This window comes from Plectropomus leopardus, chromosome 9, assembly GCF_026936395.1.
Source record: "Plectropomus leopardus strain MGB_pleo_1.0 chromosome 9, ASM2693639v1, whole genome shotgun sequence".
Lineage (NCBI taxonomy): Eukaryota > Metazoa > Chordata > Actinopteri > Perciformes > Serranidae > Plectropomus > Plectropomus leopardus.
Genome location: NC_142184.1, coordinates 14,320,309 through 14,345,520, shown reverse-complemented (window position 1 = coordinate 14,345,520; position 25,212 = coordinate 14,320,309). Strand labels below are relative to the sequence as shown.

Sequence of the window (25,212 nt, the reverse complement as noted above, 5' to 3'; positions counted from 1 at the left end):
AAACATTGGTTTTAAAAACAACATAAATTGGGTTACAACTAATCCAGTTTTTTGGGTCTAAAAGTCTTTTGTTATTTACCTTAATTATTCTTGGCATTTGATCCAGTTTTTGCATTTATTTGAAAACTCAGACAGCATGTCCAGACGTTTATAAACATAGCAAAACAATTTCAAAACTGTGAGAAAAACATTAAAGTCACGTGAACCCTCAAGTGCCATAATCAGAGAGATTGGATAAGATAGCTGAATTTGATACAATACAATTTTACATAAAATATCTGCTAATGACAGAGGTTTACGTATTATTCTGTGTTTTATGTTGTGTGCTTTCTGTATTTCAGAGCTGCCTCCAGGATGGGAAAGGATAGAAGACCCAGTGTATGGGGTGTACTATGTAGAGTAAGTTCATCACCTCATTGACACCCACCAAGAGACATTAGTGTTGTGTTTTTATAATGTATTTTTTTGGTGTGTAGTTCTATTATTTTGGAGAGAAGACAGACGTCTATGGCCGATATCTCCAACACTCAGCAACTTACGCTAAAACAATATAGATGAATAAATAATACTGTAGGTAAGAGGAAAAATATGTATTTCAGGGTGAATTGTTCCTTTAAAGATTCTTTTAAGCTGAGCCTTCACATTGATAAGAGAACATATGAGTTTTTATATCCTGTAACATTTTTGTCTAATCTTTTTTTTTTTTTTTTACCTTTTCATCTTGTTTCCTCTCCCTCTCGTCATCTCAGTCATATTAACAGAAAGACCCAGTATGAGAACCCAGTGGTGGAGGCGCGGCGTCGGAAAATCCTGGAGCAGCAGCAGCCGCAGCCTCCAGAAGGTGAGCGGTATATTCGAGGTTCGTTTCCTGCCCTGGCACGGCACCATTTCTTTCTTTCTTCATGTCTGTGAGTGTCATGTCCTTCTAGTTCGTCCAGTGCTCTCCTGGGTTTTGGCCAGACTGCTATTCTCCTTTCTTCTGTGACTTGACTTCAACTTCTGTCAATACATGATCCAAAAAAAACCCACATTCAGTAAATGCAAATTTTGATTCTCAAAGGGACAAAGTTTTACTAAAATATGGCTGGCCGAATCCCTTGTGTCGTCTTTGGTGTTTAGATTTTAAGTTCTGTGATTTAAAATCATATATGCTCTATATCATTCTGTATTTGATCATTTAATTTGCATTGCCATAAAAAGCTGAGAAAGATTTTTTTACTTTAGTGTGAGACGTGCCTCCCCGGGGGGTCGGGGGGAGAGCCGTTAAAATACTGTGTGAGGTGAAAAGGACAGGTACCTGCTGGTGCTCGGAGAACAACGGGAAGTTAGTTATTGTAGTTTGGCTCTGTGATTTTGCCCATTCATCAACACCGCGAGGAGCTGGAGCTGCAGCGACTGACATGCAGCTCATGGAGGCAATTAGGGTACTTTAAAACAGTTAGAACCCAATTGCTGCAAGTTGTGTCAAAAACTGTAGTCGTCAGAGTCATAAATCAGTCAGATTTTAACATACAGACTTGACTGACGCATTTTTAGATTCAGTGGAACTTACACTTTTCATTATATATTATATACATATCATTATCTCTGAATACATGTCCACAAATCTGCTTAGAAATCATAGAAAAAAAGATGCTCCATGCTCAAATTTGCTTGAGAATCATCACATTTTTGCTTTTCTTTTGTCCCACAGTAATGAAGTGATAGCTGTCTGTTTATCCTTTAATACGCTGCAAACAGGAACTGCTAAAAGCTTATTGAGCACACTTAATTGATGCCCATTTGCCAAAATGTAATTACAGATATAGGCAAAAAGGAATGGGCTCAAGCTGTAGTCTACACCTAACTCATTGAATACATGGCAACATTACACTTCCCGTTTACATCTCCCAATACCATTACATTATAGGAACTGTAGTTCCAAAACTCAGATTATCCCCCAAATAAAGAAAAGACAAAGAATAAGAATAATATGGGTGAAAACATGCATTATTTACTTTATTTCATGTTACATTATCAATATTTTTTGTACTGTACTATGGCTCAGATTATCCCATTCCAATGTTGTGTAATTATATTCCTGAAATACTGACACTCTCCTCCATCTATTCATATCCAGATGTTTGCTCTGTGTTGAAAACCTCTGGACATACAGATGCAGTTGTCTCGATTTTGTCTTAGCAGGGCCCACAGTGCCAGACTAAACCCCTGCTTTAGCCTGAGATGTAATAAAATTTAAACTGTTTTGCATATATATTACTTTTTTTGTACAATATGACATTCGCAAATAACACTAGCAGAAGCTGATGTAGATGAGGAGCTAATTACAACTGAGGCGTAAAAGTGAATGGCAAGTATGTACAGTGTGTGCTTAAAGCTCTGTGTGTCTATACGTGTGTTGTTGTCAAGTGTTTATATGTATGCATGTGTGTGGCATGTAAATACACCTCTTGTGTTGAGTGTGTGTTGATAATGTGTGTGTGATTGTGTTCATACAGAGTGGATAGAGGAGCACTCCTCAGCAGCAGCTCCATTAGCAAACTACGCTCCAAACCACCTGGAGACCTACAGGGACCCGCAAGTCCCGTCAACTCTACCTCCCGTCCCTGCAGGAGCCAAACGTAAGTCGTTATGTTGTATACACGCAGTATATACTTCATTATTACTGCTTAAATTTGATGTTTTCTTGACAGTGGCCCAAAGATATATTATGTTGTCAAGATGAATAACAAATTTTGAATTCATCTACATTTGAAATTCCACATATTTAATTTCTGCTGATTTGTTGTTTTTATAGTTTGTTGATGTGACGTTCAAAAAGAACGACTTTGGAAATGTATATATAAGGAAACCACAAAAAAAGTACATGCAGAATTGGATTCAGCAACTTTTCAGACCCTCTTAGTTACCTTCTTCCTAGAAAGTGACTAGCAACCACTTTAGCAACTTATTCAGATCATCAGGGAATAAGTGAGAAATATATTCAAATATATTATACTGCTATTCACTCCATGCAAGCTGCCCTGAGTAATTGCAGTCCATGCCAAGAGTGCAGGGTGTCTCTCTTTCTTCTTGCACTATGTTTACATATGAATTATTTTCTCTTTTTTAGGTGCATTTTTAGGTATTTATTCTACAATTATTTTTTTAAATTTGTTTTTCAGTTGAATAATATTTTATAAGTTTAAGAAAACCTGCCGTTAATAAATATTCACATTCACCAAAATAATCTTCTTTTTTTTGTTGCCATAATCAAGCAGCTGTGCTGCAGACCTAAAATGTTGGACACATGGCAAACTGTCTAAGATGTTGATGCACCAGCAACCATAACTTCTAATAACAAGACAAACCAATCCACTGTTTTGTAGCTTGCCACAGCTGATGTTGATGGCGCCCTACATTAGAGGAATCAGTCATTGTCTCAACTTGCAAATTTTTCCACATATAAGAACGCTGTCTACAAAGCATGATCCTCATCTGAGAGACAAAATTACTGCAGTCATTGTTAAGGAATGCTGAATGTAGAATCTGCAGATGGACACTAAAGTAAGAGTTGTTTCTCGGGTGTTCGACAGGAGGGAAACCTTTCTTCACAAGAAACCCAGCAGAGCTGAAAGGAACCTTCATCAACACAAAGCTGAAGAAGAGTCGTCGTGGCTTCGGCTTCACTGTGGTCGGCGGCGACGAGCCGGATGAGTTCCTACAGATCAAAAGTCTGGTGCTGGATGGGCCTGCAGCCGTGGATGGCAAGATGGAGACAGGTGCAGTACACGACCACTATCCACAGGGGGCACTGTTTTCATTCAACACACCTCCCTCCACTACATTAACACTGTTCAGTGGTACTTACGAGCTCAGTCCCAGTGTCTCCTCTAAAGCACTCAGACTTTGAAAGCCCATGACGGCTCAGGGATGTCCCGTTGTGAATTCAGCAAGGGCTTAAGGGACCAGAGTGGATATTTTTTTTAGCCCTTTATTCTATATTCCTATATTCATACTTGTTTGTCAATATGATGACATGATAGTGACGATCAAATATATTGATTTGGTCCAACTGCACTGTTTTACTGAGGTGATGTCATTTTAGGTTTTACTGTTGCATTTGAATTGGGCCCTGCAGTTCGGGGTGGCAGGGGAGCTTGATCATGTCCCAGCATACATTGGGTTTGAGGCACAGTGCACCCCTGTTACAGGCACCTTGTTCTTGCCTGATTACACTGAATAATTGAATTTCACACAACTGGGGAATTATATTAAACAACACCAACAGTGTTTTGACTGGATATATTAACAGTAAATAGCTGTTAAATATGTATATGACAGCATCACTGACAGAATCATTTTCCGTGGTGCAGGTGATGTGATAGTCAGTGTGAATGACACCATCGTGCTGGGCTACACCCACGCTCAGGTGGTGAAGATCTTCCAATCCATCCCCATCGGTTCCATGGTGGACCTGGCCTTATGCCGTGGCTACCCGCTGCCCTTTGACCCTGATGACCCCAACACTAGCCTGGTGACCTCAGTGGCAATCTTGGACAAAGAGCCTATCATTGTCAACGGACAGGAGACATTTGACTCACCGTCCAACCAGGCCGGACCCGTAAACGGCATGAGGGAGCCACGGCCGCACAGCCCCTCGGCTGAGGTGGCGTCCAACGGCTCGCACGGCTACTCCAGTGATGTGGTCACACTGGCCTCATCCATAGCCACCCAGCCCGAGCTGATTACCATCCACATGGAGAAGGGCGACAAGGGATTCGGCTTCACAATCGCAGACAGCCTGACGGGAGGAGGGCAGAGGGTCAAGCAGATAGTGGACTATCCGCGCTGTCGTGGCCTAAAAGAGGGAGATATTCTGATGGAGGTCAACAAGAGAAATGTCCAGAATATGAGCCACAATCAGGTGGTGGACCTGCTGAGCAAATGTCCCAGAGGCAGCGAGGTCACCATGCTGGTTCAAAGAGGTATGTATTACATCTTGCTGTCAGATGTTTGGATAAAAAGGTGCAGGAACAGAAGTTTGCACGCCAAAGGATGTGTGATTTAGAGCACAAAAGAATGTTCTGTTGTCTGCTGAACAGACAACAGCTTGAATAGCTGGCATGGAAAGAGTGACATAATGAGAAGGCAGGAGAGAAAAGTGAGGAAGAGAGTGGGCGGCAGGTTGAAAATGCTCGGACTGGATGGGATGAAATGAGGAGAAGAGACGATGAGCTGAGTTAGCATGGCAGTCGAGGAGCAGATGAGTGTGGGAAGGAGTGGGAGGCTGGGTAAAGAAGCGAGATGGATGAATGAGAGGGGAGGGGAGGAGGAGCACATTAGGTCAGGAACTCGTATATGATATGAATACGGCTGCAGCTCAATTGGACCTCAGAGACTTTGTCACTCTTTGCCATTGTCTCTATGTTGCCTAAATAATAACTGGGTATTGTGAAAGGTATTATTTTCTGCTCTGGATGTGGTTTATTTTGAAAATACTGTACTTGGAGCGAATAAGTGAGAGGAGATCAGAGCTTGACTGAACGTTCCATTGATTTTGATTAGAAAATTGAGTATTCAGTTGGCTCATACTCTGCTATTTTTGCTATTTTTGTTTGCTATGTAGGCGCATGGTTTTTATGTGGATTCTCAACTGGTTCACTTCTATACTGAGCCATTCATGTTCCTACACACTACACTGTTGGCTACAGCTGGCACTTTTGGCCTGGAATGACCAAGGGATAAATGTTTTGTCAAAACAGAACAAATTGTTTGACCGAGTGCAAAGTATCCTCACAGACACTGAATGACATTGGGGGTCCCTCATTTGTGTCCAATCCTTATTGTTGTTAAATCACCGTCCATGCCAGCTGACCCACATCTCTATTAGTGGCAGGTTGGGATATGCACCCTACATCAATTATGCCCTCTAATGAGTTGACCTTGTGCACTGCTGCTGGAATAACCCTGCTGTATTGTGTTAAATGTCAGCATCATTATGGGCCTGTGTGAGTGAGTCTTGAGAGATGCAGGACAGTGTTCCTTCTACCAGAGCACAGAGAGAGAGGTTCAAAGAGAGCAAGACAGAGAGGAAATGAAGGAGAGGATAAGTGAGAAGGAGGCTACAGGCAGTCACTGGGGCAGGAGAGGCGACTGACAGCAGCGGAGATCATCTCTGTTAGCTGTGACACCAGCCTGTCATTATTATGAGCTCAGGCGAGAGGCCAGGTGATGAGGGGCAGGCAGCCAGGGGGTCGGTAATAAGAATAATTAATCTTCTATTACAATGGTTAGACATACGGCGGAGTATGGCTTGAAATTTAAAATAGTGCAATAGAACGGTGAAGTCCCTCCCCTTTCGGTGTCCCCTATGGGATCTATTTTCGAAAAAAATATGAATGGAAAATTTTTATTTTTTTTTAATCCCATTTGAATTTCGCCATGAATTACGCAAATGATGTTTTAAAGATAAAATTCTCATGTCAAGTCACAGTTTGTCATACTATTTAATTTTGTGGGAAACTGCTAAGTGAACTCTTTCGTCTCGCACTATGCATGTCACCTAAGCTTTGTTTCCCACACAAATGTTATACTGTCTGACCTGTTTATTTAACAACTCCTGGTGTTTATATCAGCCGGGAACAGAAAGACAAAAAACATACAGTGTGACAACTTACATGTAATTTATTGCAATTCATCGAGATCCAAAAAGTGATTTGTCTCCCCCCTTTGACTTGGTACATATTTTTTCTAAAAAAAAAAAAAAAGGCCCCATGATGGTCCAACAGAAGGGGAGGGACTTTGCCTCTTGATACAAAACAATTTTTCACTTACTAAAAACATTTGTTTGATACTTAATTCTGAGCAATATAAACATGTTTTTCCTTTTTACAAAAGAAGCCAATTTTCTAATTTGGAGCTTTGATAACCAAAGATCATGTGACAAATTTAGGACCAGATATTCACATCTGACTGCTGCTGAAACCCATGACTACAAACCAAAATATCAGAATACGACACAAGAGCGGCGGATATGGATGATGTGAGCTGATGACGCGCCTGTGCTCTAAAGTACCTTTTTGCATCATAGCGATAAATTCACTACTCATATACTGCACAATCTGACACAAATTGTGACCAAGTTTGTTTTAGTAGGAGCCACCTCTCAGACTGAGGCATGCAATCAATATTACGGTCGTCGTTGCGTTAAGGGCAAATTAACAAAGAATGGATTTCGGCTGCTGACAGCGCCATGATATGTGCATTACTTACAACCTCTATCTGTCCTGCCTCAACATCAGAGGTTTCTCCACAAAAAATATTGCATTAATGATATTTCAGTGCAAACGTCCCCAATAAAGTTTTGCAGCTGAGTGCAATTTGCCATCTTAGTACATCTTATTGCACTTATACTGGTGGAAAAGTATAAATGTTGCCTTGATGCCAGTAACACAATAGGCAGAACAATGACATTTTAACATTTTGATATTTTCAGATTGTGAGCTGCAGAGGCTTTCCTCAAAACTTAGGGCAAGGTATTTTGACTTGACTTACTTAGATATTCACATTCAAGTCGTCAGTGCGCTTCGGTTAGCACCATGTCTCTAAGGACACTAATAATTTCCCTGTAACTGCTTGTGGCTATTAGCGCTGATCTTCGTTGATTGGACTGTTTTGCAATTACGCTCATTTGCATAGAAAGTTGCCAGTTTTGCGCCAAATGTATGCATATTATCTAATTTAAATATCTGCAAATAGCACAAGAGCACAGGACTGCTTTTTCCTGGCAGCTCAATTAGTGCTGCATTTCACCCTTTGCGTGTGCTTTGAGAATTCCACGGTTTCTTTTTGTCTTATCTGTGCAGGTATAGAAGCTGCAAAAGCAGCGCTATCCTTTTGTGAATTTGCCTGTCGAATTGTAAAGGCAAACAAAAAAATGCCAAACACTTAGTAGTTATAGCCTCTCAGATGCGAGGATTTGCTTCTTTTCCTTTCTTAACATCACTGTGAATTGAATATGTTTAGATTTTGGACTGTTGATCACACAAAATAAGTAACCTGAAGACGCCAACTTCAGTTCTGGGATATTGTAATTTTCTTGACTTATGAGATGAATCCAAAATATGCATCATAGATTAATTAACAGTAGAAATAATTATTAGATGCAGCTGTAATCAGTTGTAACAGTTCTCTCTGTCTGAGAATAATGCGATAACCTTTCAAGTGATCGCCAGCAGCTAGCACATAATCATTCACAAACAACAATTATGGGAACTAAGGGGAGCGGGGTGAGGGAGTTAAGAAGAGAGAGCAGAGGATGAGGAATAGGAGGACCAGGGATCATGTTTTGAGAAAGTGGAGGAGGAGGATTAGGGGAGAGAGTGTGAGATTTGCTGAACAGCACTGGAAGTTCAGTGAGGGGGAGTGTGTATGAGGAGATTGGTTAAGAGAAAAGTTTCAGCGGAGGAACAAGGTGGACTTCAGCTGGAGGAGAAGAAGCAGCCTTAATCTGCTCATCTGTGACTCATCAATCTGCGCTGTCTGACTCAGAGTCAGCAGAGACTGTTTTTAAGAGAGGGTGCAAAGCACAAGGTCAAACAAACATAACATCACACAATGATTTTCCACAGGAATCGTTTTCTCTCAGACGTGAAGTTATTTTGTTTCGACCAGCAGTTGTTATGTTTCATTTTTTAAAGGATTTTTTTTGCAGTAGATTGATTTGTGTCGCAGAAGTTGCAAAACATTCTGAGTTAGTTATAAATAAACTTACAGCACTGACAAAATGTGAAAAATAAACTGAACCAAGATTAGTTTAAGTGACTAAAATTCAGACTGAGTTGTCTGTATTATAAGATGTGCACGACAAAGCGAGAAAAACATATTTTGCAACACTACACCAGTTCAGCGGTTTACCCCAGGAGGCAGCACTGCTCTGAACTGAACAGTGTCAGTATAGTTTGCTCGTGGCTAATCTCACATAGATACATGAGTTCAGAAGCTTTACAAGTAAAAAATTCAAGTTTGTTTTGTCACAGAGCATTTGCAGAAGTTTGTAGTGCATTTTGCCATTAAAATAATGCTCCATGTGAAGACAGAACATTGCACTTACACTGAACAGATCCACATTTTGGCTTTTGGATTGCCTAGCAGATGATCTCCCTAGCTTCAATTCTGTGGTGGTTGAACACCTAGAAGAGGGGAGAATGGCACCGTGTCATTTGTGAAACAGAAAATGACAAGAGGTTGAATAGGCTGTTGTGTTGTAAAGTAGCTGCTGAGTAGGACTGTGTAGTGACAGCTATTACAAAGAAAAAAATGTGTCTAAAAGCCAGATAGGCATCTTTAAACTTGGCAGAAATAGTTTTTATAATTTATACTTGAATGTCTTAGTTTTGTTATGATACTCATATTTCTACGATACAATATTTTGAAAAACATAGATATTCAAAACCATTTCGATAAAACATGAAAAACTGACATTTAGGGGTGGGAATCATAAAGGGCCCATGATATGATATTTTCACGATACTTCAGTCCAGATACAATATTATTCCGGTTTTAAACCGTGTATGATATGCAAGTATTACGATAACATACACTGCTTTGTATTGTGATTTATTACCTTTTTCAACTGGCAAAATTTGTTTTATCTAATGAGATTAAGTTTTCAGTCTGTTCATCTCACTTGTCATTTTTATGCAGCAAAATGTGTCTAGTGGACTGAAAAAGCACTTGCTTTTATTATTCTAGCAGACTACCAAAAGTTAAATTTGTAATTGCAATATGAATAATTTATATTATTTAAAAAATTATACTTGTGCAAAATACCATGATACCAAGGTGTATTGGTTTGTTCCCCCACCCCTATTGACAATTAGGACATACAATTTAAATTGTATCGATACTACAATTGAATCAGCAGAGGCCCCACAATATGATATTATCACAGTACAATGTTACTGCAATTTTAAAATTATTGCAATGTGCTTTGTATAGCAATAACATATATTGCAATATGAGTCAATACCTTTTTGTTATCTGCTAATTTTGTCTCCAAAGGAAAATTTTGTCAACATCTATTTTATCTAAAAAGTTCTCAGTTTGTTCAGCTCACTTCAGTCATATATATTGCAGCAAAATGTATCCAGTGGACTGTAAAAGCAATTGATGATTTTACTATTCTAGAAGGCTATCAAAAGTTTAATTTGTTTTTGTAATATTTATAATTTATATTATTAAAAAAAACACAGGTGTCTGTGTATCGATACAACATTGCCACGTAAAATATTGCCATACTATCCTGTACTGATTGTGTCCAACATCCCTAATCAATACTGCGGAAAATAAGTTACTGTTTCACATATTCAGAATTGATATGTACGGATATACTGATATTACACTCAAGTTTCTGCATCTGCACCACCTGCACCAAAGATTTGGAAAAATATATTTCTTTAAACACTCTAAGCAGTTCCATGTGCAAATGTGTACTTGTAAAAACGTTTATTTTACCTTAAGCTTTTCTACTCCAGGAAAATTTATATTTTCCGATAAAATTGTAAAGATAACATCTGGCGTTTTCACACATAAGATTTTCTCCTGTAAAGGAGGCCAGGCCAGCTATGACTCCTCCATCTTGTCTTCCCACTGTTGTTGCCATGACAATCGTGCACAGCTCTCCTGTCCCCTGAGAGACAGAGAGAAAGAAGAGAGAAAATGAAAAGACAGAGAGAGGGGAAAGAAAATGAAGAGGAAATGAAGGAAGTGGAATGAAATATGATGATAACAGACGATGAGGGAGAGCAGGACAATATAATTTAGAGCAGATGAAGAGAGGGGGACTGTTGGATAATAGCACAATCTTATAAGCAGAGCAAGGACAAATGTTTACAGGTTTGGCTCAACAAAAGGGAACATTACTCATGTTGTACACCCTCTAACAATGTATATAGAAAGCGTGGAGGAAGGACCATTCACTCACTGTGTGGGCTCTGCACAGACCCACCAAGGCCACAGCTTCAACAGCATATTGAAACACAGGGCCATTCACGCACTGCAGATTCAGTTTGAAAAGCTCCAGCTCACTCACACATTTGTACCCACACAGCGATGCAGAAACACACTTTTTTCTGCGTTTTTCTGAACTTGTTACTTGCTGCTGTTTGCATGTGTGATTTCTCAAAAGTCAGTCTCTATGTGATAAGTTATTTTGATGGGGATGGGACAGAAGGCAAGGACATTTTTACTTGGCATGTGCTTATATTGCAGATTGATAATATAAACCCATCTTTGAGGCTCTACATTTCAATGTCTGCCTTGTAGCGCTGTTCAATAATTTCCTCATTAGCATATTTCTTTGTTAGTGTGTGAGTTATTAGAGGCGTACTTCACTGTCTACTGTAAAAGAGGGAAAGGAAGCAGCCTCCTCCACACTGATGTTAAGAGCCAGTTTAGGTCACCAAACAACTGTCGGCGCTCGCTTTCACTCCCAATTTGTTTACTTCCCCTCTCATTTGAATGATAATGGGCACCGTCTTAGTCAGTGTGGTGGAAGGTTTCCTCAGTAATAATAAAATCAGCCTTTTAAGCCAATGTTACATCCTCAGTGTTCAAGTTTGTTGTGGGGTATAGAGCAGAGCTTTACTGTCATTCAGCAGCTTCAGCAGAGTAAAAAATATCAGGATTACGGCCTCAGTGGATAATGCTATGTGCATTGCTGTATATTTGTCAGTGTTTGTGCTCTGTGCATAAATAAATGCTCACCTTTTTCCATACCTACCCTTGCTCATATTACATATGCATAGCATTCATGCATTCATGGATGCTTCCACAGAGTTGCGTGTGCAGGAACATGCTATTCCCATATTTCTCTCACCGAGCTTCAGCTGCTCATAAATGTTACATTCGGCCAGATTTGATCAAGTCTAAATTTACACGTGTGCAGCAGCAACACGACGCTGAAGAAAGTTAAGCAGATTTAAAATCTACATCATGCATGAAGATGCGTTCACATTGTGCAGCATGTAAATCAGCTATTTCAGCTGACACAGCTACAGTGGGTGTAGAGTGGGATGTAGAGTCGGGGTCAAGCTACGTCAGTTCCTCAAATCTTAATTCCCCTTCAGTTCCGTGCACAAATTTATGAACCATATGGCTATAGTTAAATTCAATTTTTATATGCTTGATGCTAATTAGGTTGACATTGTTGCCAGTTTAAAGATTTTCAGAGGTTGTTTCAAAGTGAAATGGTTTTTTTTTGACCTCCCATACTCTAATTTAGAGCTCCTGGGTCAAATAAGCTGCTGTTTTAATGGGAAACACTTATTACCTTTTGATGTGTCCTTCCTGGGTCAAACAAACCCAAAAACACTCATCAGCACGTCAGCAGCTGGGATGTTCCACTTCCTCCAGTAACTGGCACCCCATAATCTTAGAGAGAGAGAGAGAGAGAGAGAGAGAGAGAGAGAGAGAGAGAGAGAGAGAGAGAGAGAGAGAGAGAGGGGAAACTAGGGAGGATAAATTATGAATCATGTAGAGAGAGGGGCTTTGCAGCAACAGAGAGTTTTAACATTTAATGATTTTTTTGCCAATGCAGCAGAAAGAGCCTAAGATGGATGCTTGCATGTTGTTGCATGTGTTAAAGTCGTTCCATCAATACCTCCAGTAGGTTTCGTACATGCTCCGTATCAGATGTTGCAGAATAGACAGAATGTCTTCATTGGTCTCTGTAATGAAGGAGAGCGAAAAGGATCAAAGGTCTGGCAATAATGTAAATGTGCTGTGCTACTGCTGCTGCTCACACCTCATATTTATCAAGGCAGACTGCTGTCACTGTACACAGAACTACTTGAATGCCTTGGCAACAGCAACTCTTTGTACCGGTGTCGTTCATGCATTCATTTGTCTATTTTTGTCTCAACACACTTTTCTGTAGTGAATGGCAGGCAAAGGAGCATCAGGAAGGGGAAAGGAGTTTTCTTGGAAAACGGTGCATACAATCAGTGTGTGGAGTTTTTTTGGCTTGTGATGGATGTGAAAAGAAAGCAGTTTCAGTGGGAATGTAGATGATTCCCTTCCTTACACTGGTATGCTGTGAATCCTCTCCCCTGACACTGGCTCAGAGTATTAATATTTCATTAGCACAAATGAGATTGATCTTCTTGGTGACTCTCTACAGTGTGTTAACTGGTATATACGAGAGAGAGAGAGAGAGAGAGAGAAAGAAAGGCAGATAGAGGGAGAGAAAGTCATGGTGCACGGAAGAAGAGGAGGGGAGGGAAGGCTAAAAAGAAAAAGGCAGTGAGAGAAGATCAGCTTCTCAATGTAAGCCTTGAGCAAAGCAGAGAAGTGGAGAGGAAACAGCTCTGTAGTTACTGAGAAGATGTGCATAGCAAGGCAGAAGCTCAAGGTTTCCTTTGATATGATACTCAAGCTACTGAGCTCCCTCTCAGTGGATAATAGTTGAGATTCAGCTGAAGAGCTCGTGCTGAAGACTGCTGGGAAGTAAACCGGAGGAGGGGTGGGATCTGCTTGTGGCGACCTGTAGCTTTGACCGGCAGTCCAGGGGCTGCTGCAGCATAAGTCAGCCCTGTCTGATGCAGATAGATCAGTTGCTCCGCTTCTAATAGCACGGGTGAGAGCGCTGAGTGGAGCGGGATACAGCAAAGGGGGAGGAGATCACTTAGATTAGCGAGCAGCCTAGCGCAGTGTGTTGCTCAGAGAGAAAGCAACAGAGAGGAGGAAGAGGAGGAGGAGGAGAGTGAGCCAGGGCCAGTTGCGCTCTGCTCTGCAGCAGGAACCTGGGTCTACCCGTTTGTCCTGGGGAGTTTTTTGATCATAGGGGACGAGGGGAAGAGCACCGCAGGTCATTAATGCTCTCTCTGTCTCTCTGCCGATGTTTTGCAGGAGTGGTGCCAGCCAAGAGGAGTCCAAAGCTGGTGGTGAGTACTATAATCTTTCTCTTTTCTCTTTTGTGTGTGTGTCAGCTCTACTGATTGAAAGGAGCGCTATTTAAAGAACAAAAGACAGATTTGATATCAAACTCTTGCTCTACTGTTCTGTATCCAGAGCTTCTGAGATCGTTTCATCTCCTCCAGCTGTCATCACTCCTCTTCACTTCTTTCTCAGTGTGCTACTTTGACTTTTTGCATTGTTTTCCTCCTCTTGCCCGTGTTGTCATCTTTCTTTGTTTTATACCCTCTCCCTTTCTCTCTCTACACCCCTCCACTCCTGCCATGCTGCCATCCTGTGACTGATTAAGCATAGCCTAGGCAGAACAGTGCAACAGTGACCAGCTGTTAGGGAGGGCAGACAGCCACAGCCGAGGGAAGATGGGAAAGAGGCATGAAGCAAAGATAGGGGAAAAAAAGGATGTGGATGAGGGAGGGAGGGAGGGAGGGAGGGGAAGACTAGTGTGGAGATGGCTTGTCCCACAACAGTGAATAACTATGATAGCCCACAGATACTGAGGATGCACTGAGGCTAACAGACAGGGAGAAGGGGGCACTGATGACAAGAGTGAGCTGCAAGCAAAGCAGAGGGAGATTGGAGAAGCTGGAGGAAAGATTGCAACAGATTGCAATGTGACTCGTAGTTGTGGCGGATAAGAGAGGATATGGAAAGAGGAGAGAAGAGGCAGAAAGACCAGCTCTGTGAGCAGTGCGAGGGTCTCTTAAGGGACAGTGCAGTTATTCAGGAGTTTAAAGAGCAAACGCCTCCTCATTTTTACGACTCATCTCAACCTGATAAAAAAAATCAATACAGGCTCAGAAGAGACGCCAGTGCAGCTTTAAATTACTGTCACCCTAATTCACCCCTGGAGAGCCACTGAGTTAGAGCAGAAGGACGTTTCCTCTGGACAGACTCCTCCAAGGTCAGTGATGGGTCTTATTCCCACCACTTCAGTTGGTCTTGATCGACATATAAAGCCCCTCAGCTGGCTGGATATTAGCATTAGGATTAGTTTGAAATGGTATCAGTCAGGGCTGTGGGTGTTACCTATTCAGGTCACATGTCACGGCGGATAGAGGAGGGGTGGGTGCTGTAAGGGGGTCGAGTGGAACCGATAGTGGCACTGCCTGACTGTCACTTTAGATTAGCTTTCCGGTGATGAAAAAGCCAGTTTTCCCCTCTCTGTTATGTCAGTGAAATGTCATGCTGTATGCGACTTCGTGTCAGCCCACAACGACCATTTTGCCTCCAGTTGAAAGTCTAAATTAAAGCTCACGGTAAACTCCCATATGCAAGAGAGACTGTGCTGTCTCAACTCATTAAGCGAGTCTCCAGTGATCAGATGAGAAGTCAATTTTGCATGGCTGTTGTTCTCATTAAGAGGCATTACTGGAATATTTGACCCTTTGTCTCGTACAGTGTGATGAGTGAGAGACTGTGCCATGGCTTCTCTACCATTTCACGCACCGGTTTAATATTCACACCAGATCAAAAATGATTCAGTTGTCACACTGGTGCTTGTCAGTAATTGCATTTTCTCAGTCAGGCTCATTTTTTATGAATCTGTAAAGTCTGTTGTAATGTGCATCTGCAAGCGATAGAACTGAGATATTTACATATTCTGGTCGCAGAATCAGAATACAACGATTACAGGAAACCATATGGTGCCTAGCAGCAGAATATCAAGTTGGAAAAAAAATTAAGATATTCTAGAGTTGTGCATGGATGACATTTATTTGTGAGTCAGGCCGGAAGTTAGCGTTACCCTGGTTCCCTGGACAAAAAGCCAATGTTTTTTGTTGTTGTTGTTGTTGTTGTTGTTGTTGTTGTTGTTGTTGTTTTTTTAATTGGATTTTGAATTATTGCAAAAAATATGCTCCATGGCAAAAGAGAGTTTATGACACTTACACATTTTTTTTGGCAAGATAACCATCACAAACATACACCACTTTTATGATTTTTGCGGTATAAATGCAATCACCAGAAGTAAATAGCAAATAGTAAAGCTAATGTTGGGCGATGAACAAGCTACACCACAGTCACATGACTTCAAAGCTGCTGCCACAACATGGATGTAAAATTGCGTTCTGTGCGATACTACATTATGTCGTATCATTTAGCCACTTCAGCAACTGCCTTTTTTAAGGCAGGGTTTTTACTGCTGTACTTCATGTTTTAGAAAAATAATGTGAAAATCTTTTAAGCTTGTGTTAACCACAAACCTTATGTCAGGTGTCTAACAAAAAAAAAAAAACATTGACTTTGAGACCAGGTAGATTATCAGAAGATTTTAAATGATTACTCATTTTCAGGTTTTAGGGCTTATTCCTGCAACACTCAACAACACTATATATTGTTACAGCAAAGCAAGAGGCTCCGTTGGTGGGGGTGTGTTGCTTCGTGACTAAAGGAAAAACTAATCAGGAAGTTCAGTTTAAGTAAAAGATACAAGATTAAAAAGAGGTATTTAAGTTAAACTGGTTTTGCTGGACGATCCTGCATTGTTTTGCTGGAGCCCCCCTGTGTTGCCAGAGCGACGCTGCAGTTTCACGCACAGAGACAATGTCGGTCTAAATGTGGCCTAAAACACAACATTTACGCAGAATATTTTAATTGTTAAACACTTTTTTATTTCACTGTTAAAACAACTGAGTGTTTTGAGCAATTTCAGTTGACTGAGTAGCAACGAAATACTCATAATACTTATCTCCTACCCACCTAGAGTCTTCTCTGCCAAATTTTACAAATCCCTCCTTCAACTGAGACTAACCTTGATTCTAAGCATTGGTTTTCCATGAGCAGGACCTTCTGCAATAAACAAGGAATCGTGGTATTCATAAAAGGCAATATCTTTGTTCACTGAAATTCCCTTCTCATTTCAATCTGTCTTTGTCTTGCAACCATGGTAACCAAGTCATTTCTCCTCACACTCCAGCAGCAGTTTTTAGTGAGAGATATTCTACTGCAATGTCTAAAAAAGATGACCTTGGACGCGTTTTCTCTCTCTTTGTCCTCCATCAACACTCTTCTCACTCATCTCTTTCCCCCTATATCTTGCCCTTATCACTGACTCACTTATCACTCTCACTTTTTTTTCTCCACTCTCTGCCCTCTACCTCCATCCTCTGCTTATATCCACCCCCATCCCTTTACACACATGCACTTCTCACTCTGTTTTCTCTCCACCCAGCACCAGTTAGAGAGGAAAGACAGCCAGAGCAGCTCCCAGCACAGTGTGTGCAGCCATCGCAGCACCCACACCGATTCTCCCAGCCACCCACCCTCTGCCATGCCCAGTGAGGCTGTGGCTCCCACTCCTGCTGCCCCCACCCAGCCTCTGCCAGGCCTGCCCCCTCAGGACCCTGCAGATGGCACCCTCACCCTGCAGAAGAAGCCAGACCCCTTTAAGATTTGGGCGCAGTCCAGGAGCATGTACGAGAGCCGACGTGAGTAGCATGTAGTTCTAACTAATTTTTGAGAGTTTTGCTGACTTTAGAGTTTATTACAGACCTTTTAACCTTATATAACTACCTGAGGTCATCTGGCAGGAGACGTTTGATGGCTTAGATTTAAATCTGGGGAAAAAAAACAACTCAATTTTAGAAGAACCTACCTAAAGATCTGAAGCAATTATTACACGTTTGTAGATAAGCTTTTGTGTAATGATTTAAAGGAATTTTCTGCAGGATAGTTGGATGAGAAGATTCCTCCAGCCTTTATGCTAAGCTAAGCTAACAAGCTGCATGCTGTAGCTTCATATTTCACTAGTGTCTTTTACACTGTGCTGTTATTTCCCCTTGCCTGTCTGTATAAAAAGCAAGATTACAGAATGAGGGGACAAACGGAGGTAGTAACCATGCTAAATAAACTTGTAAAAGCCAGCACAACAGTTGTGACATTTTGACGACGTGCCACTCATTGCCTGGAGATTTAAAGAGCAACTAGCAGCAGTTCACCGGTAACTCAAAGAAGAACAGCAGCTGAAAATTTTGGCAAATTGGAAAAAAAGTTAGGTCCAGGAGCTCCTCACCCTAAGAGCTGAGGGTGAGATTGACCTCCATAAAACAGTGATGGTAAATAATTGTTATCGCCATGTTTTCCATTGTTATTGATGGTTAGAAAATGGTTACACATCACGGCTGTCATGCCTCTTTTTCTTCCAAGATGCTTCACGCTGTCCAAAAATGACACACTGGGGCAGCATTAGAAGAAAGGAGGCATAAAGAATGGACTTTGTAGCAGCCTTATTGTGTAGAAAGAGCTACAGACAGACATGAAATTGGTATTGATCTCCTTATCTAATTCCTGACCAAAAAGAAAATGCGCCAAATTCCCCAAAACTAGGATTCAACAGATAACTGCTATGTGGAATTTTTAACTATAATGTCCACTGCTTGGATAGTTTGACACGTTCGATAAAGATGAGAGGTACATCTGATTGTTTTGCTTCTTAAATGTATTTCTTCAATTGTGGCAAGATGCACAAAGGAAAATAATCACAGCTGTGTATACAGTGTGATCACCACAGGGCACGTCTTTGGCTTTGTGTGTTTGTGTCAGTTGAAGCCTTTTTGTGTGTTTGCTAAACAACGGTGTGCTTACTGAGTCACAACTGATCCTGTGACAAAAGGTGCCTCCAAGAGGAAAGTGTCCTTGAAAACACACAAGTGCTGGCTGATGAGTGATGTGTAGGTATATGCGTGTGTGTGGGTGCATGTGTCAGTCGTACGCATTCTGTCCCAGCCTTCCTCTCGACTGAAAAGAGCTGTCAAGTTCAAAAACAAAACAAAGAATAGCAGCGCGTGTGTACTTCCCTTCACATTATACATTGAACGGACAAGTCACACTTCACCTTTTAAACCGCCTGTTAAAACTGACCACATTTACATTATCAGCAGCCAAACAGCTTGTCTCATGCCCTGTTTAGTCACTGGAAAAACAGAGTATCCAAAATCCCAAACTGGAACAGCAGAAAGTAGGCAGCCTCTCTGTAAGACTCCTCAATATCATTTGCAGTCATGGCCTATTCCTGCATTATTCATAGGGAAACACTGTAAGGGTGTCAAACCACTTATTTTCTGTTTCTGATAGAAGAGCCTGTGAGAAAGGGGGAAGGATCTTCCAAAAATAATGGGTTCACTCGACTGTTCAGGATGAATTACATCCTTTAGACCTCCTGCACTTGGTTCTGCCGCTGATATGTAAAGGGAAAATAGGTCTGTATATGCTGTGAAATACATCTCTGTGTTGTAAAAAAGATTGCATTGTGATTGTAGAGGGGTGATGTCTATGGCAGCTCTTCTATGTTTGCTTGTCGCGCATTGTTATTGTCGCCAGCCACACGTGCGCTTGCTGTGTATTGCAGCGTTGGTTAACAATCATGGCTGCCTGTAGAATCTAGGACTGCTGCTGATTAAATATTAACTGGGCCCGGAGAGGGCTGCTTTAAGCTGCGGCTGATTGGTATATCTGTTTGATAACCCCTGAAGGAGCTGCAGCCCCTTTTTGAGTCGACGGGGGGAGGAGGGGGGAGACACAATGAAACAAGAAAGAGAGAAGGAGACAAAGAATGACAAAGACGCCCAGATTCTCTGTGTTTCCTATGCTTTCATGTGCATGCTGCCACACAGGTGTACTTGATTTGTGATGAGGTGATTCCAATAGTCCATTGAGTGCAATAGAAAGGCAATATTTTCGTGGCAGGGCGGTGTGATTGAGAGGTGAGCTTTTGGGAATGTTGCTTCCCTCAGTGCTTCATGTCACCTGTCAGTTGATGTGGCACACAGTCGTACCATTTACTGTTGCACCCTTTTTCCAACCAAACAAGCATGTATATGTATGTTTTTAAAACATAGGAAAACGCACTAAAAACTGGTGATATACACTTTTTTAGTAGGCAAGTTTGCCTTTGTGCTCCTTTTACACATTTGACATCACAAACACACCAGAAAATGGCTACCCAAATAGTTGAAAGCAGCATGGAGGCCAGTGAAAATGTCAGAATGGTCACTATGGCCTGGTATCGTTAAAAAAAATTACAATCCTAGTACCCTTTAAGTGTTCTAATACCAATTGATTAGTTTTTTTACACCTTTTTTATGTACTACATGTATATGTGAATGGAATTGCGTATAATGCCACCAAAAAACTTTTAGTGGTGTCTAAGCCTGCTGAACCGCCAAAATTGTCAAATACACCACACCTGACTTCAGCACACCACTGACTACATGGGCTGTAACTGCTGTGGTATTTCCAATCTCTTGTCGCATTTATTCAAATAATGCTTGCAGTGATTGGTGCAAAGCAACACCCAACAAATAATGATTTTTTATCAAATTTGGGTACAGAAAGGATCGAATACAAGTATCGTCTGACTGGAGAAATTTCTGTGTTGTAGACAATTTTGATTTATATCGGTCAATATATCAAATATCGAATACCGATACCTAGAATTAAATAGAAGGGAAATACAGGCACTCCAAAAGAGGAATTACATTAGAAAGCCTTTATTGTGGTGGCTAAATCATTAAAAAAGCCAACATGTTTGGAACGATGTTTTAAGGCTGCTCTGACAGAAATTGATGGAATTTGTGGCAACATGTCATTGCATCACACTGGAAAGGGAATGAAAAATATCTTGTCTACCAGGATGTCATATTTTTATCACTGAGAAATTAACTTTCTTGTCCAATGACCAAATGGCTAGTGAACGTTTAAATTTTAACCTCCATTCAATTGATTAGTATTTGGGGCTGGTAAGTGAAGCTAAATGCATTTTTAACCAGCATTCGGCTTGTGGATGATGCTAAGTTTGCACCCTGGCTGGAGCCTATAAATACTCATGACTACTGCAGTCTTTTGACCTGGGATTGAATTTTAACCTTTCTCACTAAAGACAACAGCCAGATTTTTGTGGGTGTCAGTGGGTTTTTTGTCCACTGTCACTGTCACTGCTCTATATACACAGGTCAGCACAGGGTTATTTACAAGTCTACCTGCAGCACGTAAATGCACACCAAGCAAGTTATCGTGGGAAGTGGAGAGTTTAAGTTAATGGGTTCAGTACTGGCCTTGCGTGGCAGCCGTGGAGACAGCAGGCGGTGCAAGAAGAAGCGGCCTGTGCCTCCTGTGCGGACTGGCCCTGTGGGTTTGAACAGACTGACACCAAATTGCCTGTGTCCTCCTCCACAGTCTGCTCTGTCCACTGCGAGATGCAAATGTGTAGGGAGCTGTGTGTGTGTGAGAGAGAGAGAGATGGAAAGCAGGAGAGAAAACAGGGAAAAGTGAAGCTACAAATCCATGTGAGCAGTTATAAATAGGGGCTAATAATAGGGGATCGCCATCCAGTAACTTTTCAGGTCTGTGAGTGTGATGAGGTCACAGCATGAGAATTCGCAGTCTAGTTTGTGGTCTACTTGTGAGAACAAGGAGCCAATCTGCCAACAGAGGCAGTGCTAAAGAGGAAAGGAGCACCTGTAGCCCCTCTAATAGAAAAACAAACATCTTATTGATCAGCGAGTACACAAATGTACGAGGCTTTGTGAAAATGAAACAAAACATAAGAAAAAAAAATGTTAGTTTAGAGCAACAAGCATCCAGTGAGATTTGCCTGCATAGATGCCAATCAGTCAACACTGAACAAAGCCTTTAGGTCTTTGGCGGATTTGGTGATTGAGCTCCATGGAGTCCCCACACTGTTTCTTTTGTGTATTTCAGTGCCAGATTGCCAGGAGCAGGACATTTTCCTTTGGCGGAAGGACACAGGCTTCGGCTTCCGTATCCTAGGAGGGAACGAGCCTGGGGAGCCGGTAAGTATTCCTCCACCCTCCCATTAATAGTTTATTGCCATAGCTGAAGAATTAAAAGATCTACATGCACACTAATGCACCCTATATGTCCTGTTTCCAAAAAATTTAGTGCTTTTAATTTTTTTCTCAGTATGCCTCACAATTCTATAGGAGGTTCTCTGTTTTCTCTGTCTTCCCTATTCCTCCTACTTCTATGTTTAGTCTGCCTTTAAACCATAGTTGCAGAAAGTCCTATCACTCCATCTAACTGGAGCTGTTGCTCTCTGGAGCATCATATAGACAGCTTGTTAAGAGAAGCAAAGCTTTACCCACAATCCCTCTGGTTGTGCACCGTATATTTGTCTTAAAAGTAGGGAGCAAAAGGGAGAGTGGAAGGCAGATATTGAGGAAATAAGGGAAATAAAATGGCAGCAGCCTTCAGGTCTACCCCACAGGAATTCGTACTTGGTGTTTGTGCCAAAAGGTGTTGCGTGGTGATTGTGCGCTTGTTTCTGTCAGAGCTGTGTGTGTACACACCCACACAATGCCTAAAGCACACAAGCTTCTCCATGGCCCCAATGGGCTGCATTGGCCTTCTTGGTTTCTCCGAACGTCAGCCACAAATACCTTGAAGTAATGCAAGAGTCGACTCGCTGCTGTGTTTAACAGATTCATTTAAAATCAGAAGCAGATAAGTCACAATGAATCATTGCGCTCTCTCTTGGCTGGTGGTTTAATTTACTGCAGTATAATGACTCTTAATTAGCCATAGCACAGTATCATAATCATAAAAGCTACTGTATTCTCATCACTCTGTTAGACGATACAATGAGTTACAGTGCCATTTAACAAAAGTCAGTAATCCATTACATTGTGCGTGCTTTGCTTTTTTCAGATCTACATAGGGCACATAGTGAAGTACGGCGCAGCAGATGAAGATGGGCGCCTGCGGTCGGGTGATGAGCTCATCTGTGTGGACGGCACGGCGGTGGTGGGCAAGTCTCACCAGCTGGTGGTGCAGCTGATGCAGCAGGCCGCCAAACAGGGCCATGTCAACCTCACTGTCAGACGCAAGTCCAGCGGATACGGAGGTGATGAGAGTTTGTGCATGTGTATTCATACGTATGTCACGTGCTGTCACATGCATGTTATATAAACATAATGCACACGCTGCACAGACCATCTTTAACCTTGACGAGGTTCCTGACATGAATACATGAATCCACAGTTAATGAAATGCATGAGTAATACTGATCTCTTCCTCCTCATCCTCAGTGTCAAAAGGGGAAGGTGACGTTCCCCCGTCGCCAGCCTCCTCCCACCACAGCAGCACCCAGGCACCCAGCCTGACGGAGGGTAAGCGGACTCCACAGGGGAGTCAAAACTCTCTCAACACCGTCAGTTCTGGCAGTGGATCCACCAGCGGGATAGGCAGTGGGGGCGGAGGCGGCAGCGGGAGTGCAGTGGTGCCTGCCTCCCTCCAGCCATACGATGTGGAGATCCAACGTGGAGAGAATGAAGGCTTTGGTTTCGTCATCGTGTCATCCGTTTCCAGGCCTGACGCTGGCACCACCTTTTGTAAGTGATGTGGGCTAAGTTTAAGCTAGTTGAGACTGACAGGGAATTCTACTCAGTTTGACATTAGAATTTATTTTGTTTAGGCCGACTGTTTGACTTCAGCGTGTTTCAAATTAGACTTTAATCTGACTCAACAGTTTGATTGTTTGGGCATTTGCTGTCTGTATTGGTGCATGTTATGTGAAAAGAGTCTTTCTGAAGATCATTATTTCTCTCAGTGATTAATTTACTCTCAGACTGTGAGCAGCATACAAACAACTTGAGAACAAAGCAATATTTTGGTCTCAAAGCATTATTCTTTAAAGGTTACTACATGACACTGAAGACAATACTTTGCTGAAAACAATTTTAAACTCTACCCCTGTTTGGTAGTGTTTCTGCAGTGGTCACCAAGCTAAATTAAAGACTTTTTTGACATTTTCAAAATCACATAGAATGCAACTCAACCAGAGAAAACCAGAAGAGTAAACCAGAGATGATATGGCCTTGAAGTATTTATTATTATATCAATTTTCTTTCAGTACTTCCCAGCAGTATATAACAAAAAATCCCAGTGATACAACTACAGAAAATAATTTGACCTAAACCAGTAAAACCAGAAAATGGAAGAATGGATTTACGAATTAAAACCGATTACTTAATTTAACACAGTATCTGCTAATGTCAGATTTAACAACTTCATAGTGAAAACAATCTCAATTAGTGAACAGGTATCAACAACTCCTTTAATATTGCCTGCTCAACACGGTAATGCCATGTCGTTAATATGCCTCATCGTTTTGAATAAAAAGAGCAAAATGGGGGGGTTGTTAGCCTTTCAGCCACCGACAAAGATAGTAACAGTGCCAAAACGATGTCTTTGTTAAATGAACAGCTGGCAGGACATTTTTATAACTTGCTATGAGTGCGAACCACCACCAGAAAATTTAAAAGCTCGAGTTAGCAATTAACTCAAAGATAAGAAAATGTTCACAAATTGGAGAGAGAATAAGATTTGGGAGCTCCTTACAGCCAAAATACATGGGACAAGGGCATGCCTGCAGTAGTCAAGTCAAGTCAAGTCAATTTTATTCATAAAGCCCATTATCACAAAACACAGTTTGCCTCAGAGGGCTTTACAGCATACGACATCCCTCTGCCCTTAGACCTCTTACATCGTAGCCGCAACCATTATAATTAACTGAAGATGCTACACTGACACAGAAGCCACGCTTGCCCCTGCAGGCACAGTGCTGCTCCTCTCTATTTTTACGTCACTGGTCTATTTTCTCTTCTCTGTTTGTGGGTCTGCAGCCCTTCAAAAGGTAAAAACTACATAAAACTGTGTAAAAATCTGTAAAAAAAAAAAAAAAAAAAGAAAGAAAAAGTTTTTACATTTCACATTAAAATCAATCAAATCATTGCATCCTGTAGTTAAAACAATCTAGTTAATCAGCCTAATTCAATATTAGTAATTGTAGCCGCTGTTGTAGTGCTTCAAAGCCGCAAAATTCAGTACACACTTAATGAAGCTAGCAGCAAACACACCTTGCAAAGACAGAGCTCTGCCTAGGTGACATGCTGCGGCTGCGCCCCATGTATTTTGGTTGTTACCCTCCAACCAGAGGACAAGACCACCCACCCGATAACAGGGTTGATAAATGACTGAGAATGGCATAAAATGGCAATAACATTGTTAAAATCACTGCCAACATGCATCTTGTATGTCACGCTAGGGGCCGACACTGTTGTGTTACACTTCACACCGCTTTTGACTGCTGAACACTGGCATGCCATCTAAAATTGCACACTGGGGCGGCATAATGCCAGCATTGATTGGTACTGTATAAAAAAAAGCAAATCCGCCATAATTAACAGTCTTTATTGCAGTCCTATCAAGCAGTCTTTGTGTAAGAAAGGGTCTCCTGGCAGT

At 41.5% G+C, this 25,212-nt stretch overlaps 1 protein-coding gene and 1 long non-coding RNA gene across 14 annotated transcripts in view; one reads left to right on the top strand and one right to left on the bottom strand.

Moving 5' to 3' along the window:
• Nucleotides 1-25,212, top strand: part of LOC121947397 (membrane-associated guanylate kinase, WW and PDZ domain-containing protein 1-like) — a 118,634-nt gene that overhangs the window by 80,118 nt on the left and 13,304 nt on the right. For 10 of the 12 annotated variants that reach the window (XM_042492430.2, XM_042492434.2, XM_042492435.2 and 7 more), the window contains 10 exons: nucleotides 342-399; nucleotides 750-859; nucleotides 2,499-2,621; nucleotides 3,576-3,761; nucleotides 4,356-4,967; nucleotides 13,891-13,925; nucleotides 17,126-17,381; nucleotides 21,652-21,743; nucleotides 22,618-22,813; nucleotides 22,998-23,300. In XM_042492430.2, the coding sequence (XP_042348364.1) occupies nucleotides 342-399; nucleotides 750-859; nucleotides 2,499-2,621; nucleotides 3,576-3,761; nucleotides 4,356-4,967; nucleotides 13,891-13,925; nucleotides 17,126-17,381; nucleotides 21,652-21,743; nucleotides 22,618-22,813; nucleotides 22,998-23,300 (1,971 nt within the window). The remainder of the gene's footprint in view (nucleotides 1-341; nucleotides 400-749; nucleotides 860-2,498; nucleotides 2,622-3,575; nucleotides 3,762-4,355; nucleotides 4,968-13,890; nucleotides 13,926-17,125; nucleotides 17,382-21,651; nucleotides 21,744-22,617; nucleotides 22,814-22,997; nucleotides 23,301-25,212) is intronic. The other 2 variants (XM_042492431.2, XM_042492440.2) reach the window with 1 other exon arrangement.
• The window catches only part of LOC148188703 (uncharacterized), a 64,205-nt gene continuing 39,847 nt past the window's right edge, over nucleotides 855-25,212 (bottom strand). Inside the window, exons 3-7 of one of the 2 annotated variants that reach the window (XR_015777466.1) lie at nucleotides 12,644-12,710; nucleotides 12,314-12,414; nucleotides 10,498-10,672; nucleotides 9,095-9,173; nucleotides 855-999 (exon numbers count right to left, since the gene is read on the bottom strand). This is a non-coding gene — a long non-coding RNA (uncharacterized LOC148188703). Of the gene's footprint in view, nucleotides 1,000-5,009; nucleotides 8,545-9,094; nucleotides 9,174-10,497; nucleotides 10,673-12,313; nucleotides 12,415-12,643; nucleotides 12,711-25,212 lie in introns of those variants that run through there. The other variant, XR_015777467.1, reaches the window with a different exon arrangement.